The following is a 17,696-nucleotide window of genomic DNA, read 5'->3' on the forward strand; positions in this document are numbered from 1 at the left end:
TTCAACAACATTTTCTTAAAAGTTATACTAATAGAGAAGATCGGAAGGGAGTGCATATTTAAAGGCGGAAACAACAGCTCTCTCTCTCTCTCTCTCGATAAGCATAATGAGCAGTTAAGCAGCACGTTAACTCTAAGCTCTAAACGCGTTGGGTACCGTAGTAAGTTACTGGGTAACGGGACACGAGGGTCGTGAAGGCAACGAAATGGCCAACTCTTGGCTATGAAGGGAAAACTCACCAAATAAAAGACAATGATAAAAGTTGATATCAGAACAATCGCCAATATTTACGGCAGTACTGATAAGCAAAGAGAGGAAAACTGTTGTGAGTCTATTAACAGTTCTTTTGTAGATTCTGTCGATCAAAAGAACAAAGTTTGTAGAAAAGAAATACATACAGCTAAAAGGTTTCATAAGAAGAATAAAACAAGAGAATTTTTAGAAAAGGTGAAAGTGGAATAGATGATGATAGTCACGTCAGTAACATCTATTTACCTATCCCATTAATTTAACGATTGATAAGAAAACTTTTCCATATAAAGTAATTGCAGATTGTGTTATGATCATATAGTTAGTAATAATATTTACGTGTCAATGTTGACAAAATATTTCGAAAAAAACATTATTCATTGAAACTTCCTGCCATAGAAATGAGGCTTTGTCACTTCAGAGTATGTTAATTGAATAATCGTGTTTTTCATTCGAGGTTGAATCATCTTGAGGTGAAAGTTCAGCTTTTTCTGTTTTTTTGTTAGACATGTTTAAAAACATTACTAAGTATAACGATTTTTTTGAAGAAAGTTCGCAACAGATTTATTTTCAAATTCATTTAATCACACACACATTTTCAAATCTGTTTACCTTACTGAATAACTAATTATTGTTCCTATTACTGTTAATCACAATATTAATTTCAACGATCCACAATCCTCCTATTAACTGTCTCATTGAAAATGTTCACTTCTTATGGTGCTTTTTCCAGATTTTAAGCGAATAAGAGCCAAAATATTTTTTGTTAGAATATATTTCTACGGTCTTTTCTTATCTCACGAGTGTTTGGCTTACATTACTATGAAGTTGTTTTAAATTTGGTGCAATCATAACTAAGAAAATTAATTTTTATTATGTAAAATTTAGATAGAATGACCACCATTCATTTCTTGACAATAACCGAGGCGATTTTGGAATTCTCGTATAACATTTTGTATGACTTCAGGGATTATTTTGTTAATTTCTAACGTTATCCTAACTTTTATATCGGCAATATTGTCTGGTCTATTAAAATATACTTTAGAAATAATCAGGTATTTTCGTATCTGTTCTGCTAAACATCAGGAAAAAATCTTTGAAGATACTAAAATATTAGTCAAAAATCTAAATGAAAAATTGATATGTATCTAGTAGGCTGCTCGTATTTAGGTATTTAAAAGTTATTAAAAGACGTCATTATAATATTTGTGCACGTATTAAATTTAATTATAGTTCATTTGTCCAAGACTCAAAGAATAGACATTTTAATTATGATTAGTTGTGGTAATGAATCGAGAACTCGAAAATTGTGAAATTTTTTAATAATAAAAACGTTGGTCATCACGTTTCGCAGTCTACAGTTAGCAAAATTGAAAAAAAGTTTCGTGAAACTGGACATGTAAAAAATTTTGAAAAACCAGGTAGAAATTTCCAATTTACTGATGAAAAAAAGTTAAATGTACTCCTAGAGTTTGAGGAAAATCCGTATAAGACAACTCGAGATCTTGCCGCCGACAATGATATCTATTTTGAGAGTTTTGCATAAAGAAAAATACCACCCTTACTAAATTCAGTTGGTTCAGGACTTAAATGAAGATGATCCTGATAGAAGTCAAGAGATCTGCGATTTGATGATGGACAGAATGAATGCAGATTTGCATAAACATAAATAGTTTTTTCGGACGAAGCGACGTTTCATTTAAGCGAAACGGTTAACAAACAGAACTGTAGATATTGAAGCAGAGAAAATCCTCACTGAATTTGTGAGGTTCATACTCAATATCCTGAAAAAGTGAACGTTTGGACTGGTATCCAAATCAGATAGATCGATCTATTTACTACCAACAATACGTATAATTAAAAATTATTTAAATTACGATTATTCCTATAGGTGCATTGGAAGACGTGGAACAATCGAATGGCCGTTTAGATAGATCCCTCGATTTGGCTCCTCGATTAATTCTTATGAGGTTATTTAGAATCTAAAGATTATTTTAATAGACCAGACAATATTGCTGATTTAGAAGTTAGGATAACGAAACAAATTAACAAAATAACTCCTGAGGTCACACAAAATGTTATACGAGAATTCCAAAACCGCCTAGGTTATTTTCCAGAAGTGAATGGTGGTCATTTTGAACATTTAATTTAATTGTAAAGTACATTGAAAAGTACATTCTGAATATTATGCGACATTATTATTTTCATTCTACGTAAAGTTTTGTGATAGAGACATCATCAAAATTTTACATCTTAAAAATTAATTTTCTCAGTTATTATTGCACCAAATTTAAAACACTTAATATTGCTGAAAATCCCTTTTCAAACTATAAATTGTCATTTTAAGAATAAAAATCGACCTGTTTCGATATCGATATATATGGATCGCATTTTATATCTTCGTCGGTGTTAATAACAAAATCAACAATATTTGTCATTAGTTTGCTGAATTTTATATGTATTTAACATTAAAATGTGAATTAACTCAAGAGCGGTATAGGTACTTAACATAATTCGATACAATAGATATTATTAACTATTATTGTAATTTTCTCTTTTTTAATATTGAACTTTTTTCCTGTATATAATAATACTAAGAAATAGGTAATTTGAAATGAATAACTACATAAAATAATATTTAAAGCATGATTAATAACTCACATTGTTATATTTAGCATGAGTAACCAACTACACTGTGTGATTGTTAATTTAGTAAACAATAAATAACATGAAAAAATTCTCGTTACAATTTTTGATGTTTGTATTCACTATTTTTTAAAAGAATATTTTATGAAACATGGAAATATGGATAATTATTAAGTGGTGAATAAAATACTTCCTTCTTTTTAATTTTGTGGATTTCTCTGTCTGAGCACACACAAATTAATTCAAATTAAAACAGGGTCCAGACAAACACACAAGTTATGTCAATTTGTGGTTTTCATAATAATTGACAAATAATGAAAGTACAATAAAACCAACAAATAAAGAAAACAAAGAAAATTGTTAAATATTTTAGAAGTATAGTCTATATCAGTAAGGTATAGAGTAATAGAATGGGGAATTCTGTTCAGTTCGGCTCAATTTCGGTGTCGGTCATAGGTGTGTGTTAATTATAACGTCAAGAGATGACAGTTCCTCAGATAATGAAGAATATTATTATTTTTTATAATTGAATTTCTGTATAATGCCTAATTTTTATTCTGTTACAATTAAATTCTTTCCTTTTTACGAGTATCCTACTGGCACGCCTTTGGCACACTATTTTCAATGCCAAACTATGAAAGTGGCTTTAATATTCGTTGGGTCACTTTGTGGTCCCTTTGCATACTTAATGAGGTTTTATTACTCTATACTTTTCTGAAATAAACTATAAATATACAAATTGTTCTCGTTTCACCAGAATTGCAATGACTCAACGAGGTAATAATTTCTTCTTTAACAATTTATGGCATAGTGTTATGCTATGCCTTTCGTATCTAATTCGGGCTTTTAAATCACGGATATTATCAAGCCTATTGGAGTAAATTTTTAATTCAAACTAACTATTGATCTAGCTATTGTACCTTTCTAAAAAATACTGGTGCTCACCTATAGGAAAATATTTTTTTATATAAAAAGCAAGCAGAGGGTAAACCTTATTACACTCGAGTAGTTCGAATGGTGCCTGCCGTGTGGAGATGCCTGTGGATATTTTACTAATCGATAGCATTGTTAGATTAATTTGGTATTCCATTCAACTATTCCTATATATATACTTCCAAATATTTATTTTTTGCACTTGACACAATAATTTATTGAGACATCATAAAACGCTCCGCATTTGAACTGTATAAAATTTCTTATCTACCTTATATAATTAAAAATAATACTCGAAACATTTTAAAAGAAAAACGCGAGTTTGAAGAAAATATCATAAAAAATATCACTTTTTCTGTGACTGGAAAAAAGTTTAACATTTTATCTCTGTTGATAAATAACAAAGTCACTTTTTATGAAATAGCTTTCATTTCTCAGAAAGTAATTAGTATTTTTTTCCGGATATTGTATAAACACATAAGAAAAGGTATTCAATTTTAGAATATTTTATAACACAATAAAGCTACATTTCTTTTAAGCTCTGCATCACAGAGACGAAACCTGTCCAGGCCTCAATCATAGAATTTCTAAATTACCATCTTTCTAATTTGGGGACCATCATAAATAACTGGCTTTAACATTTCCCATAGTGAGCTGAAGAAGTGTAAGAAAAGCAGTTGTATATGAAATGGTGGAAAGATAATTTTGTCACGAACTACTAATGAATTCTGAATTATATTTGTTTTCCAGGATTCATAATTCTTCTTCTTACCAAAGGCTATAATGTTCCAAGGACATATAAAAAAGGAAAACTTAGTGTAACCAATTTATTGACCATTTGTAAATCGACCCAAATTTGCCATTTATGTTGATTATATTTTATGCCGTTAAAGACTAGCCTAATATCAGAAAATTCTTCCTTTAACTTTATACTGTGTACTTTATACAATAGTACCTCTTCAATTCCATTATACAATAGAATACATTTTAGGCTGTTAGGTTTTGACCTGTAAATGAAAAAACGCTAGTCGTGTGGTCCGTATAGTGTAAAGCCAATTTTTGTCAAAATTTTTTACATTTGAACAAAAAGTAATACCGTTTTCTTCGGAAAAATAACACCGTAAATCCTTATCTCTTTCTCGATAAAAATTTATTTTGGTGTCAAAAGAAAGCTATTTTTTTATTTCAGTCTTGATATCATTTCATTTAAATATCATTCAAGATCATCGTAACTCATTTTGGAAAAAAGCATTTAGGCTTATTTAATACACCTTCAAAATCAGCTCGATTTTGTAATGAGCTAGGTCCTCAAGTCTTCTTCTAATGGTTCAGGTATATTTTTAGGCAGGTGGGTGCTTCACTGGACGTTGAACACAATTAGTACTTGGATACTGCCATTTCTCACTTTTCCATAATGATAACACGATGAAATTGATAAACATTCTCCAGGGCCCAAAAATTTTTTATGTTTTTACATTCCATATGGGATGTGGATGCAAAGAAAAATAATAAAAAGTACAACAAATGATGTTTTTTTGTGTTTATTATAAAAGTTTGGAGTTGGTGTTTATTGGGGACATTGGGAAAAATAGGACTACACATAGACTTTGTACAAAAGAAGCAAAGAAAACAATAAAGGAATAACAATACTAAAATGGAAGGATAATGATGCTTTCTACAAAGTATGCTGATGAGAGAATAAGCATCGACAGTCCATCAGGAATGGTTGTAATACCTTAAGCCGTGGTCGACTGCAGCAAAGGCAAATCTTCTATAGATCTGTCTGATCAAATAGCAAGTTACAACACTTCTTTGAGAAGGATGTTGAAGGGGCATAGGAAAATTGCTGTTATTTGGTAAAGAAATGGTAAATGCCCATATTTTTTATAAAATAATAACAAAAAAGAATATAGCAATTACTGATTCTCAAATCAGTGTATCAAAGAAATTACTGACTAAAGAACCTACTGCTGTTGCTGATTAAGAAACGACAAAAAAAATAACCATTGCCTAGTGAAGAAAAAAGGTCAGAGATTGTGTGATAATGTTTTAAGGACCTAGGATGGTTATACAAACACAATTGGGAGCCCTAGATTTCTCATTTTTTTCCAAATACTCAAAATGGGTATTTCTTATTAACTTTATAACTTTTATACTATCTTTAAATACATATTCTCCGCATATACAGTAAAAATGATCAGGATTGTTTAAACAACGTTTTTTGAATTACTCATGACACAAAAACTAGATACTAATTTCAACACAGTAAAATATGCCTGTTAACGATTAATATCGCTTGAATGATAAAATTAAAATAACTAGCTTTTCAAAAAATTTTGAGGGTGGATTTCACAAAAACAAGTCATAAGTGAACATTATCAAATGCTAAATTCGACCTAACCTAACAGACAAAAAGTTGTAGGAAGGTAATAGATACTATTTTTTAATAAGTACGAGGGTTACACTTAGGTTTGGAGATATGGCGACACTGATGTGAATATGTCATATCTGACATTACCACCATAAAGTTTGACATTTTTAATGGTGAACGTACTCAGTACGTATTGTCAGAGTGCTATTTGAGTTGTTTACAGATACTTGAAATGTCTTCAGATAGCGATTCATATATTTCATTTGAGGTAAGAGTACGATTCGGCAAAGGCTGCAATGGGTAGTTTAATACCTGAGATACGCCCAGGCCTGGAGATACCATCTCAGATCAATGAATCTAGAAATCTGACTTTGAGAACTTCTACAGTAAACGAGAGGTTGAGAGAAGCTGGCCTTTTTGAAAGGGTTGCAGTGAAGAAACCTCTTGCAAGACGCCAAAATAAAATAAAGAGATTGCAGAGCTAAAGAAAAAAAAGTGAACGTATGAAGAGTTGGAGTGAGGGATGAATCAAAGTTTGAGGTTTTTGGGTCTAAGAGATGATGATCTGGGGATGTTTTAAAGGAAGAGCGAAAAGGCTTAAAAGAATATTTAAGGAAAATGTAGTACGTTCTGGCCAGTGCCTGATCGACAGAAAATGTATCTTCCAGCATGACAAAGATCCCAAGCATTTCTCGAAGCTGTGCAAAGAGTATTTGAAGGAATTGGAAAAGGAGAATTTACTGATAGTAATGTTTTGATCGTCACAGATGCCCGACCTCAATTCGATTGAGTTGTGGGTTGATTGGGCAGGAAAGTCAGAAAGTCTTGTCCTATTTCCACTTCACATCAATGAATAAAACCAAATAGACGACAAAAAAAAAGCAAAAGGGGGTTACATCGACGAATCAAAAATTTAAATATGTGACAATTACAGACAGTAGTTTTATTATTACTATATTCTCATCTATATATGGTCTTTAAAATATAAATATCAAAATCGATAATATCGTTTTTATTTATTGTGTATCACGCGAACTATAGGGTGGGTAAAAGCTTCAAACAGGTAGTGCAAATAATTATGTCAACTATCAACATTTCACTATTCATTAGCCTCTAGAAGTGTAAACGTTGGTATCATTATTTTAATTTTAATTTCTTTATTTTCGCACAAACTTTCAAATTTCCAACTTCGTGAAATAGATTGTAATTGGAGCAAGTAGACACGATTTGATAAAACAAAGATAAGAAATTCCTGTAATAGTTGGATAGATACTGTTACTGGGGAATTCAGATCATGCTGTTTTTTAAGTAAGAATAAGTAATAATATATAAAACGCAATATGTAAGACTATAATTGCCAGGACGGTGGATGTTTGAACTTCAATCCGGAAATATCGTTTGAACAACTACAAGATTTTACTAAAAATAATCAACTTTTTCCTGTAGGCTATTTTGACAATGAAATTAAACAAGTGACACTCGTGGTGGTTTATTTGTGTAAAATTATTTGCAGTAAAAATCTAGACATAACCTTATGTAGTAATTTTATTTTGAGAGAAATAAAAACGTAAATTACGTGTAAAGAAAAACATTATGATAAAAATTCGAAATTGTTGTATTAATAAAAAAAGAAAACAGCGTATCTAAAATAATTAATTAGGATATTGCTCTGGTAATAAATTAAGCTTTTTAATAACGTTTCGTTTCAAACCAACAAAATAATTTTTACAGTTGCGTTACCAGTTCAGGTATTGAATAAGAAAGCTTTATTGAGCCCTAAGTTTTCATTAAGAAAAGTGTACGCACAATCAAAACTAAATCCAACACAATGTAATGTCTTTATTTACCATTTACTAGATTTTATTTCAACGTTTCAAATTAACAGTTTCGTTTGTTTTCAAAATTCTATTTATAGTAGCCTTTTTGTTGATCCTACAAAAATTCAGTTTTTGCTATGTTGAAATATTTTTACTGTTTTATTAAAATATAATTTGTGTATGATTCTTTTAACACGTTATTTTCCATTAGTTAATTTATTTATCGTTTAACCAGTTGAGTATTTAGCGTTTATGTACGACATTCTTTATTTCTGACCTATATGATTGTGCATTAACATTTTTATACGAATTTACTTTATCTACTCTTGTTGGTTTCGAATCATCAAAAATTTTCTAACACTCTTGTATCTAAGATTCGGCAGTGGAAATTTCCTTCCTCATACTTTATTTAACATTTTTTTATAATAAAACGTATAGTTGTATAAAATCGTGGATGTTTGCTAGTCCATACTTATTCTTCTGACTCTCGATAGATATTTTTGAAAATAAATGTGGTATTAATTAAAAGTGGCTAACAAATAGCAAAAGATACGGTGTAAACAGGTCAAATGATATAATGATTAACCCAATCTAAGTATATTCTCGTAGATATTTAATTGCGACAACAATGGTACGAGAACGCTTATTCAAATGGTGGCAAATGTTATAGAGAGAGATGCAGGATTCTTGCGATTTGTACGAAGTTGAAAATTAGTACAAATATTTGAAAAAATTATAATTCTTTTATTAATCCACTTAAATTTTATTGAAATTACTTCATAGTTTATATTTTTTAGGGTTTTTTCAGTAATTAAAATTTAATGAATTTGGAAAAATTTCGAAAATTCGATTAATTCTAAAATATCTATCAAAACTTCTTCAGATGATATTTAGTGATATGTATCAATTATAAAATTTTATCCGAATCGCATGTGAGATATTGTTTTATTGACAAAATACATTTTTTGAAGAATTTTTTACGCAGTCGTTTTCATACTGTACTGTAAAGTCAACTTTACAGTACTAATTTCAGTCCGGAAAATGATATTTTACGGCATCCTTGTACTTTAAAGTACTTTTAAATTCTCCGAATCCCAATTAGAAATAAAAAATCAATTAACATCAATAACTAAACTTTTATCCTAATTTTTGAATGTAGGAATCACTGGATGTACTTCTTTATTTTAAATAATGCTGGAAGATGTGTGGTTTATAGAAATTTACAAAATAGAGCTGTAAATTTTACTTGAATTATATAGGTCTTTTTTATCATTGATAAATTTATCTTTCCTATTTTTTTTCGTGTATTAGATTCCATTTCATGAATTTATGAATCTTTAGAACTATATTTTTATTTTATTTCTATATTGCGGGGTTTATTAATGCAGTTTTATTTTTTTTATCGAATTCATGATCTTTTAGTCTATTGTCTAAATACTTAGATTTCTGTCCTATGTAATACCAGGTACTTGATATATAATATTACTTGTTTTGTTTTTAAGTGTTTTAGATTTTAGTTTAGTGAAATATTTGGATAATTTATTATGTCCTTTATGACTTATAATAATGACATATTTATTGAAATAATTCGATAGTTGTTGCGAAAGTCCTTAGTTTTTGTTTTGTTTCTTAATTAATTATAGAATCTGTTATCCTTGAATATGTTGTTTATCATTTTTTCCCGATAATTATTTTCTTTCAATGCTGTTTCTGTTTTTTGAATAGCTAAGCATCCAAATTCAGGATTTGATAGTTGTATAGATCTATCAGCCAAACTAAAATTAAGATAGAAACATATATAGGGGGTTTCGTGTTTTATAAATCGATCTAGCTAGGATTCATTTCTAGAAAATGTTGTTTCATTCGGGTTTTCAATAGCGTGTTCAATAAAAGCGTGTTTTTCAGTTTTTTCTGCTATTCACTTTTCAGTTTCATATGCTATGATAGCGTGTTTTTTGGCTTTTTCAAACTATATTTATTGCAATATCATTCGTTGGAAAATTTCTATCTTCATTACACTGTTTTTTGATATTGTTTATTCATGACCTTATGTGTTACAATCGTTTAAGCTTTAACAATTTTATAATACTTATCATACTTTCTCCTAGTTCTCGTGATATCCTTCTTATCACGAATATAACAACCCCGATGATCAGTTAATCTAGATATATAATAATAAGTAACAAAATAGACAGCTAATACGAAAATTTGAAAAGTGTACTATGATTAAAATAAATAATTGACACGAGTTAACCAATCGAAGTTTATGAGATAAAAAAAATTATTTTCCTTTTTATATTTCGGCTGTGTAAAATGATTTCCTATGATTGCCGAATCATTTTAAGGAAAACTCCTGAAACCCGTCGATTTTTATTCTTAAAAAGGATTTTCGTCCCATATTTTTTTCTTAAAACCTGTAAGAGTTATCGAAAAACTTTAATTACAAAAGTTCTTTGTATTTAAAGGAATTTTTAGTTTATTGACCTTTGGATTATACAGGATGTTCCAATTTTTCTGTATCGACTTCAACTTTTCAATGGAACACTCTATATTTTATTACGTTTTTTGATTTAGTGGTAAAAACGAAGATAACTTTCATAAGACCGAACTATTTGATTTCCATTATATTTGGAAAATTCCGCAAAATAAAAATGAGGCTAACTGGCATTATTTGCAAAATGAATTTTTAAGCAGAAACCTTAGGTCTATTGAATATTCGTGATTTTCGAGCCTAGAATCATCTTTTTTACTGTATGAGTTTAGAATTTTGTAAATAACAAAATCTCATGTTTTTTAAATGGCACACTCGAGTACAGTAATTGATTTGTCTATTGTCACAATTATTATTGATGAAATTTCAACAGATTTCTTGATAAAACGTATGAAGTATTTATTACCACTCAAAAATCAATTTTGTGAAGGCCGGTACTGGTAATGAAATGTCTTATCTACCTACTTTTTACCTTTTTCTAAAGAGCTAGATATTTAGACAAATTCAATTAATTTTCTGTCAAGAGATTAATAGCATTGTTGTAGCGGACGTATTTAAAAAGTCTTTTTATCTATCAACATGAAGTTGTCTTAAACCCAAAGAATTGAAATTCTAATAATGATTGGATGGGGAGATTAAACCCGTACGTAGAAAGAAGTATGTACAATAACTACTCTAACCGAGAATCAATTTTACAAACCACTGTAAGCAAAATTGAGAAGAAATTAACGGATCATGTCAAAAACCTCCATAAAGGTAGTAGAAAAGCAATATCTGAAAACAAACAACTAGATGTTCGTGTTTGTTAGTTTTTTAAGATAAGTCTCATACCAGTTCATGGTAAACTAAAGAAGGAAAAGTGGCATCCCTACCAAGTAAGTTTAGTACAAGAACTTATGGAAGAAGATTTTGATAGACAAATTGAATTTTATGAAATTAGAATTGAGCACAATCAGCAGCACACATAGAAATCCGATATTTTCAAAAAAATACTAAAATGTCATCAGACTTGTCGGTACTGGGCTTTAGGAAATTCACTATGAATACAAGAGTACCGTACTCAATACTCAATAAAAGTTAATGTTTGGGCGACAATAATAGATATTAGAATTATTGGACCATACTTTTTTGAAAAAACTTTAACAGATCCTCCTTCAAAACTTCTTGCTCCCCAGATTGAACCGGTTGTTTCCAACAGAAATGATACACGGTTGCAGAAAGATGTGCGCCTTCACAATATGCTGTCTTCGTACGCAATTACTTGAATAACATCTTTCCAAAATCGATAGATAGGTCGGAAAGGAACAATAAAATGACCGCCTTGATTTGACTCCGCTTTATTTCTTTTTATGGAGATATTTGAATAGTAACGTGTACCAAAATAGTTTAGGTTTCGTTGTTTTCAATGAATAATGCCATTTTTGTAGTAATAAAAATTTATTAATTTTTTGAACTTATACAAACATCAATTACTCAAAAATATTGATATGGCTGAATATTTCATTTGCATAATATTGCATATGTATGAAATAATGATACTTAACTTTTTATACTTATTGGTTCTAGGCTGCTCCAGTCAAGAGACAAAATTCAGATGCCAGTTCCACAAAAAATTCGACGCCCTCAGTAAAAAGATCAAGAGGCTCTCCTCGTTTTAATGAGAATGGAATCAGTGATGTTGGTACCGAAATTTTGAATCGCCCTTCAATTTTGGAAGCTCCGGTAAGTAAAAATAGTACCTTTATTATACAAGAAACTGATTTCATATGTTCTTTTCTGATGATCTAGAGCAAATGATTTTGATTCAGGTTTTTTTGGCGAAAATCAGCAGTAGGCATTTTTTTAAAAGTATTCATTTTTTGTTTATTTCATAACTTCTTGATATGAAATAATGTCAAAGTATAATATTTAATTAAAAGTGAGAAAATGATATCTAAATATTTAATTGAAAAAACATTGAGCAGTCGTCTGGTTGATGATTACGAGGTTATCGTTGCCGGCAACATAGCGTGTGCTGTTATAATATAGTTTTTATTTATTACTTACGTATATATAGAACAATTTTCTTTTCATATAAGAATAAAGTTAATAAACCTTTTATAGGTTAAGTTTTTACATTATTACATAATCACGTTAAAAATTAAAAGCATAATAAACTTAATTACTATAAAATATTAAACTGAGTTGAATTTAAATCATACTTACATTATAATGATTCTGGTAACAAAAATAATTACATCTCGCAAGCTCGTCAAAGCGACCAACACTTTCAAACCATTTTTGTTTAATAATAATAATTATTTTAGAATAACCGATAGAATAACTCATGATGTAAAGAGTACAAGGTGTGCTCTTCCCGAGAGCTCATTTTCGACTCGTTCTGCGCATATCTCAAGACCCAAAACGACGCGCCAATTTGGGAGCGCAATCACATTGGCTGCTTCTCAGCTGTTGCGCAATAGCACACCTTGTAGTCTTTACATCATGGAATAACTATCGTATTTACTTTATATCATAAGTTCAGTGTTTATTTTACACCTATGGCGGCCTTACTAAAATGTTTAAACTACCTACAAAATTTTTGAATTTTCAATATCTTTCTATAAATATTGATCAAAGAATTAAAAAAAAATTATAACAAAAGTTTTATATGAACTATCTAAAACTATAATCTTTTATTTATGTTTGTATAAAAAAGTATAGTTTTTCATCAAACTATCGTTTTCAGGATTCTCCTGCTGTTGACCTGAATACATTTTCTGAATTGCTGAAAACAAAAGACATCTTAGCTTCAGATCTTACATTCGGATTTATTGGATTGGGCACTATAGGAATGGGCATAGTGAAGAATCTGATCAATTCTGGGCATAAAGTGAATCTGTACAATCGGACACTCAAAAAGGTGAGTACCAAAATGATTTTTTCATTAATAGATGTAAGAAGAATGAACAAAATTCAGCGTCCAAAGTTAAGGTTATAGAAATAATGACTGAACAATAAAGAGCAAAACTATTAAAAGGTTAAAGTTATAAGGAAACTGAACAGATAATCATATGAGGGGTCTCCAATTACTTAATAAAACCATATCTTCAAACTAACTGGTATATTTTTAATGTACACATTTAACAACCACTAACAGTATCTAACATGTCGAAACTGATCTCCTACAAACTGTTGGCGACTGTAGTACGTATGCTTGATAACGCTACAACTGTCTCTCTATAATGATGAATAAAGGTGACAGATATAAGGCTTGTTATATTGTAGCATCTCGTTTCTAACAGTACTTGTTTGTTAATCCACTCGAATTACACGTTTTTGATTTATCATTGCCTAGAATTAACCTTCTGGTTCAACATTCGTCACAAAAGTTAAACATTAAAGACCTGCAAATCGGTTTCACTTATAGAGGCATTGTACTTACTCAGGTGTCTCATATGTCTCATTTACAGAGGGTTCCATTAATGAAGATTAGAATATAGGTTATTTCAGTTATAAAGTTGCGATTATTAAATAGAATAACGTGTTATGTAATAAATGATTTTTATTCAAAATAAATTAATAAATTACAAATGCAATAAACAAAAATAGTAAACCACGTTTTTTTATGAATAGTACAAATATGAAAACAAAATTATCAGCAAACAAGGCGCGTGCGATGTTATTAATTTTATCAAATATGCTTCGGTAACCATTTGATTTCATTTCAAAATAATTGTGCGAATAGACCTGGGTAGAATTCATTGAAAATGATAAAAAGTGAAAAAAAAATGATAGTTGGATTAAACCCATTTAAAAAGAGGAGAATATAATAAAAATAGATAAAATAATTTACTAGCGATCAGAGGTCGGAAAGGGGAAGTGGGTGAGTTTTTAAGAGTGAAAAGCAATTTATCACGATTTCCGAGAAAACTACAGGGCCTATAGAAAAAATTCAAATGGCAAAATTGTAGGTAATAAAAAACTACAACTTTTGTATTCACACTTTTTCACTTAACCTCTTACAAAAAAAACATTTTTTTTGACGGTGGAAACTAATCTTTTTATGTCCGAAATACTCTAATTTATTTGTTTTAAAATATTCATTTTATATGGAATCAATATCGAAAAAGCACCCAAAAATTACACGTCAAAATATTAGCCATTTTTCAAGGGTCATTGAGATCTTTGTTTGTCTCTACTTTCTGATGGTACAAAAAATATTATCATTAACATAGAAAATTTCTCCAGAAAAGGCATAAAAAACAAAAAAAAACTCGCATCCGTAAATTTTTTTCAATCATTATCTACAATTTTTAGTTATTTACTGAAATTTTACACTCTAATTACTCATGTTCATTAATATTACATGGAATCTCACGTTTTTCGATTAGAAAGTGAAATTACAATGAATAACTAAAAATTGTACATAATAATTGAAAAAAATTTTCGGTTGTGAATTTTTTTTTGTTTTTTTATGGCCTTTCTGGAAAAATTCACCATGGTGATGGTAGTATTTTTTTTCATCATCAGAAAGTAGAGATTTCGACGAACAAAAAACAGAAATAAAGTGAAAAAATAAATATTTCAAATGAACTAAATGAGAGTGTGTTTTTTGTAAAAGATAAAAAATGTCAAAAATTTGGTTGCTTCGATTTCGAAAAAAGTGTAAACACAAAAATTATAGATCTTTTTAGTGCCTAAAACTTGAAACTTTTCCGACTTTTTTTCATAGGTTTTGTAGTTTTGCCGGAAATCGAGATAAACAGTTTTGTAATCTTGAAAACTCACCCCCTTCCACTTCTCGACCTAAGATCGCCCGTAAAATATTTTCCATTTCATTTTTATTATATTTTCCCATTTTTTCCAATGAGTTCCATTCTACCATTTATTTTTTAGTTTCAAAAATTATCGACCTGGTCTTAAAGTTCTTAGAGCTTTTAATACTTCGCGTTTAGAATTTTTTACTAAATTTACTTCCGTGCCTGTTTATGCATGTTCATTTTCTAATGAAGAAGACGAGAAGGCATGAATAATGTCGCTTGCAGCAAGTTCTCCTGAAACTATTAAAACGTCGTCGTTGATTAGAAAATGAATGTCGCCTGTTGATTATTCTCGTTGCTGATGGCTAGGTTCCAATATTCAGGATCATTTGCTAAATTTTCGTCCTTCTCTTATAAGCTTTCAGATACAGTTACTTCAGATTTGAGTCCATATTTCTAAAGCAGTTTGCTGTAGTAGTTTTGGTCACAGGAAACCAAGCTTTCCTAGCACACCTCAATGCCCGAAAAACATTGATTTGTAGGTACTGAGTGCCCTCTATAAATTTAATAACATGTTGAACACCTTCTTTTCTGTAATAAACTTTGAAATTGTTGATACATTGTAACCTTACTTTACCGGTTGGAGACTCTTGCTCAGGATGTAGTATCAGTCTTAGATAAATTATATGAATAACTTGAAGGTGTGAACAATTAATATGAAATTGGACGCCACCAGCTTTTTAATGAACGAAGTTAGAAGTGAATAAAAAAGGTGGAAAAGCTGGAAACACATTTTGAATTAAATTAATAAAATTTAAATAAATTATCTCTGGACACGATTCTCCAAATTAATATTTATAGAATAATAAAATTCACATCAACTGCGTAACCAACAGAGCACGACAAATTTCTATATATCTATATATTTAAGATAAAAACTGGGACTTATGTATGAATTGACGGAATTGTTAAGCTCTCAATTGAATTCCAAGTTTTTGGAGTTGAATTTGATGTGTTGATGATGTTGGTGCACTGGTTAAGTCTTTGATTAGTCAGACCCCAACCTGCCAGCTGTAGAACGGCGAAAAAAAAAAATGAGGAAGGAAACGGGAACACAGATAAAATTTGCTAAAGAAGGAACGAGTAGGTTTAACAGATATGAATAAAAAGGAGCTTGTTTTCTAATATATGAAAAATTGAATTTATATATATTTTTAAATATAATTGTACAGGAACCTATTCTATTCTATCCGTCCTGTTCGCTAAATAAATAGAAAATACAAATTTACACGAAAATAAGTATACAAAATTGACTTATAATTGAAGATAATTGGAGTTTTGTGAGCATCATATATAAAAAGCGAAGTTAAAAATATTTTAGAAAAACTTACCATCAGCGAATATAGAGTGGTATCACCACACATTTTACTAAATTTACTTTGATTTTAAACTTCAATTGTAGAATGTAAATACGGGACGTTTTAGAAATGATACGAAGATTTTATTGCATTATTTGAATGAGTGGAAGGTCCATAACAAATTCATTTCTTCAACAACTTCAAACTTTGTAAAACCATAATTTGGACAAATATATATAAGAAGTCATTAAGAATTGTACTTAATATAACAAGCGAGGATAATTTCAGTAAAATTAAATGCAAAGATGAATTTGTTGCTTCAAAGTTTTATTTGTAACTGAAAAACTAGAACAAAAGTTACATTGTCACACTTTGCTTTGCAATTTTGTAGAGTGTAATCAGTCCTTGTCAAAAACTTTATTTCCTGGATAGCATCCATAGAAATTAGTTCATTTATAACAATACACTTGTTCAATCTGAAAATTCGCTACAAACAACACAGTAAACAAAGCTCATATCAAATGCAATCCTTAGTATGGTCAGTTATTCACGTAACGTCAATTATATCGTCGTCTCTTTTTACTATTACTACTATCAATTTAAATAAACTAATACGTATGTCTTGTGAAGAAGACAATAGTATATAGTATATATGTGTTTGATAAATCGTAGATTGAGTCATGTGATCGAATGCTTCCATCGTTTCTACTTTATGTACCTTTTTAGGCCGAAATGTGATTGTATATGTACTGTCACGTTCGAATTATAGGATTCCCAGTATTCAGAAAAAAATATAATGTACTGAACAAATGTTTAGCTGAAGTACTCTTAGTTAGATGAATAGTTATCTAATGATCTTTTCTCTTACTTGACAGTCACAGAAATGATGAGTAGGTACATAATCTATAAATAGTTTATGATTAGTACTTGAATTTTTGCCAAAAAAGCTTGCGGTTGGTATATTTTTAATTTTAACAATTTTAAATTAGTTTTGATCAAGCATAATACTTTATCTCATGATGTAAAACATATTTGATTATTATAAATATAATGATTATATATATGATAGAGATTTACAACTAAAATTGT

The 17,696-nt window shown here is 29.6% G+C and overlaps 1 protein-coding gene across 2 annotated transcripts in view; it reads left to right on the forward strand.

Annotated features, from left to right (window-relative positions):
- The window catches only part of LOC130893607 (cytokine-like nuclear factor N-PAC), a 93,291-nt gene that overhangs the window by 20,655 nt on the left and 54,940 nt on the right, over nucleotides 1-17,696 (forward strand). For both annotated transcript variants that reach the window (XM_057799840.1, XM_057799839.1), the window contains 2 exons: nucleotides 12,074-12,229; nucleotides 13,236-13,409. In XM_057799840.1, the coding sequence (XP_057655823.1) occupies nucleotides 12,074-12,229; nucleotides 13,236-13,409 (330 nt within the window). The remainder of the gene's footprint in view (nucleotides 1-12,073; nucleotides 12,230-13,235; nucleotides 13,410-17,696) is intronic.

The sequence above is a fragment of the Diorhabda carinulata genome, chromosome 5 (genome assembly GCF_026250575.1).
Source record: "Diorhabda carinulata isolate Delta chromosome 5, icDioCari1.1, whole genome shotgun sequence".
Taxonomy (NCBI): Eukaryota; Metazoa; Arthropoda; class Insecta; order Coleoptera; family Chrysomelidae; genus Diorhabda; species Diorhabda carinulata.